Source organism: Oratosquilla oratoria, chromosome 4 (assembly GCF_046742065.1).
Source record: "Oratosquilla oratoria isolate Oo_2021 chromosome 4, ASM4674206v1, whole genome shotgun sequence".
Classification (NCBI taxonomy): Eukaryota; Metazoa; Arthropoda; class Malacostraca; order Stomatopoda; family Squillidae; genus Oratosquilla; species Oratosquilla oratoria.
Window position 1 is genome coordinate 82,061,769 of NC_134780.1, and position 3,497 is coordinate 82,065,265.

Consider the following 3,497-nt stretch of genomic DNA (forward strand, 5'->3'; position numbering starts at 1 on the left):
GGACACTACGAGCGTAGCTCCCCTTCCCGTAAGATAAAACTAGGTAAACACACACACACACACACACACACACACACACACACACACACACACACACACACACACACACACACACACACACACACACACACACACACACACACACACACACACACACACACATATGTATATATATGATAATACATAATATATATACATATATATATATATATATATATTTATATATATATATATATATATATATATATATATATATGCATGTATATATGTATATAACACACGGAGGGTGTCCAAAATATACTTACATTTTCATTATGTTTTGTATCGTCGAATCCATTGGTTCGTGTTTTCAGCCATGTTTAGAAAATAGTAGTCATCGGTCTTGATATTTAGGAACACGCATGTGGTAACTAGGCAAGGGAGGAAGACTATTTTTTCAATCTGATGGCCACTATTTTCAAGGCACAGTTGATAATAACGCAGACCAGTGGATTCAACAACATTACGAATGTGGTTGGGTGATGACACGTGGCACCGTTCACAGCTACCAAGAGCCTCCAATCCCTCCCCACTTATTTTCACGGTTCATTTGGAATAATTGCAATAGTTGACGCAATAGTTGAGATGTGAGATAACACAATGGGGTAGCTATCGAGGCTTACCCGGCTGTATCAGGCAACAGGCTCCCGGGCTGGCAAGGTCCCGCCTACCACAGTGAGTCAGTCGTCACTAGGAAATGACGTGGTGCGGGTCGGCGCCCAGAGACGGTGATCGCAAGCGGGAGTGAAAGGCAGTCGTTGGTCTTGTATTTTCCTTTTTTTCCGTGACTTGGCCTACACTTTGTTCCACAGTACACGATGTTGGTGGCGCTGACCTTGGCTGTGACCCTAGTGGTACTGCTTCTTGGGTATTGCCATCACCGACAGCAGTACTGGCAGTCCAAGGGAGTCTACGTGCCGCCTATGCTCCCTGTAATGGGACACATGCATCATGTGTTCTCCCAAAAGATTAATGTGTTTGAAACTGTGTTCGAGGTAGGTGACGACACCGTTTATTGTTTTTGTCATTTTCCTTTATGTTACCATTGCAATTATTAGCAGTATTTTACCACCATGGTTTTCAGAATTATATTTATTACTGAATAGATTTGTAGAGACAAATATTGGGACATACAAGGGGAGATAATCACAGGACAAAGGAGGCCCTTTTAAAAACCGAACACAGCTCAATCAGCCTTTTGTATACTAACGGATTTGTTGACAGTTGGAGAAAGACAACTCGAAACAGGGCGACTAGAGTCTTATTGGCTAAACAAAGAAACTTCCCAATTACCATCTCTCTCCTTCATCATCTTCTCATGATTAGTGTTGCTATCATAAAGGATTACAAAGGCGGAGCATGCCGACAGGAGACCTTTTGATCCATATCTAGGTTGGATGCGAAAAAAAATCATATTAATAAAAAAATAATAAATAAAAACTATAATAATGTAAATAACAAATAAAATACATAAATAAATGCATAGGCATAGTTAAATGATAAACAAACAGGTAAATAGTAAATAATAATAAATTGACATATAACTAATAATAAATGAAAATCAGATAGACAAATGATAACAAAACAAAAACAAATAATATAAGATAAATTATAATCATTACAGCATCTTACTTAGGTATTTATCTAAATGATTCTTAAAGCTTCGAACTGAACTACATTGCACTACCTGTGCAGGAAGTTTATTCCATTCATTAACTACACGGTTGGCAAAGTTGTTTCTACCTACTTCCAAATTGAATCTATATCCGGACAGTTTGAGACCATTGTTTCTTGTCTGATTCTCATTCAATGTGAAAAATTTGTCACTTTTGATGTCAATTCCCTTTAAAATCTTAAAGACCTGTATCAAGTCACCTCTGAGTCTACGCTTTTTTTGGGAAAACAGATTCACGTATTTTAGTCGATTTTCGTATGATTTATTTTTGATATTTGGAATCAGTTTTGTGGCTCGCCGTTGTACTTTTTACAGTCTGTCAATGTCTTTAATGAGATTCGGTGACCATACGGAAACAGCACATTCCAAATGTGGACGAACTAACGATTTATATAGCTTGTTAATGAGTGATGGACTTTTGAAATCAAAAGATCGCGCAATCAGTCCCAGAATCTTATTTGTTTTCTCAGTGGCTGAAATACACTGCTTGGATGATTTGAGGTCGTTACTGATAATTACGCCGAGATCTTTTTCACTATCCACTTTTGTTAACGAATTTCCAAATAACTTACAAAGGATTACAAAGGCGGAGCATGCCGACAGGAGACCTTTTGATCCATATCTAGGTCGGATGCGAAAAAAAAATCATATTAATAATAAAACAATAAATAAAAACTATAGTAATGTAAATAACAAATAAAATACATAAATAAATGCATAGGTATAGTTAATAATAAACAAAAAGGTAAGTAGTAAATAATAATAAATTGACATATAACTAATAATAAATGAAAATCAGACAGACAAATGATAACAAAACAAAAACAAATAATATAAGATAAATTATAATCATTACAGCATCTTAGGTATTTATCTAAATGATTCTTAAAGCTTCGAACTGAACTACATTGCACTACCTGTGCAGGAAGTTTATTCCATTCATTAACTACACGGTTGGCAAAGTTGTGTCTACCTACTTCCAAATTGAATCTATTTCCGGACAGTTTGAGACCATTGTTTCTTGTCTGATTGAACTTGTAATCGTACTTACTGTTATTTTTACCTATGTGCATTACCTTGCATTTACTTGGGTTAAATTTCATTAGCCACTTTTCAGACCATTGCTGTAATTGATCCAAATCTTCTTGAATATCTAATTGGTTTGAGTGATCATTTGCCACTCCGCACAGTTTTGTATCATCAGCAAATTTGGAAACAGTAGATTTTAGTCCATGGTCTATATCATTTATATATACTATGAATAGAAGTGGCCCAAGAACGGAACCCTGATGAACTCCACTTGTAACATTTTTCCATATAGAAGTTTGTCCATTTAAAACAACTCTCTTTTTTCGATCATTCAACCAATTACTAGTCATCATCATCAACATCATCATCATCATCATCATCATCATCATCATCATCATCATCATCATCATCATCATCATCATCATCATCATCATCATCATCATCATCATTACCATCATTATTATTTGTAACCGATAATGGTTGTGGTTACATAAGATGGACTTAATGCGGGCGAGATAAACTCCAAAGGGGGAGTTTTCTTCTATTTATTAATCTGGAGTTATTAACAAAATAGAATATATATAGGCTCTTTGGGTAAAATACAGTAAGTGCCGGGCCTTGACCTCGGGCACACCTGGCTGGCAGGCTTGACCTGCTCAGCTCTGGCCGGTAGGCTCTTGACCTGCTCAGCTCTGGCGTTCGCGACATAGGTGTCGTTGGTTAATATGTTAGCTTATGGGTAATATAATAGGGC

At 36.4% G+C, this 3,497-nt stretch overlaps 1 protein-coding gene across 1 annotated transcript in view; it reads left to right on the top strand.

Moving 5' to 3' along the window:
- The first annotated feature begins 677 nt into the window (after positions 1-677).
- Positions 678-3,497, top strand: part of LOC143024982 (cytochrome P450 6k1-like) — a 13,409-nt gene continuing 10,589 nt past the window's right edge. Inside the window, exon 1 of the mRNA XM_076184532.1 lies at positions 678-1,034. Within this exon, the coding sequence (XP_076040647.1) occupies positions 858-1,034 (177 nt within the window). The 5' untranslated portion in view covers positions 678-857. The remainder of the gene's footprint in view (positions 1,035-3,497) is intronic.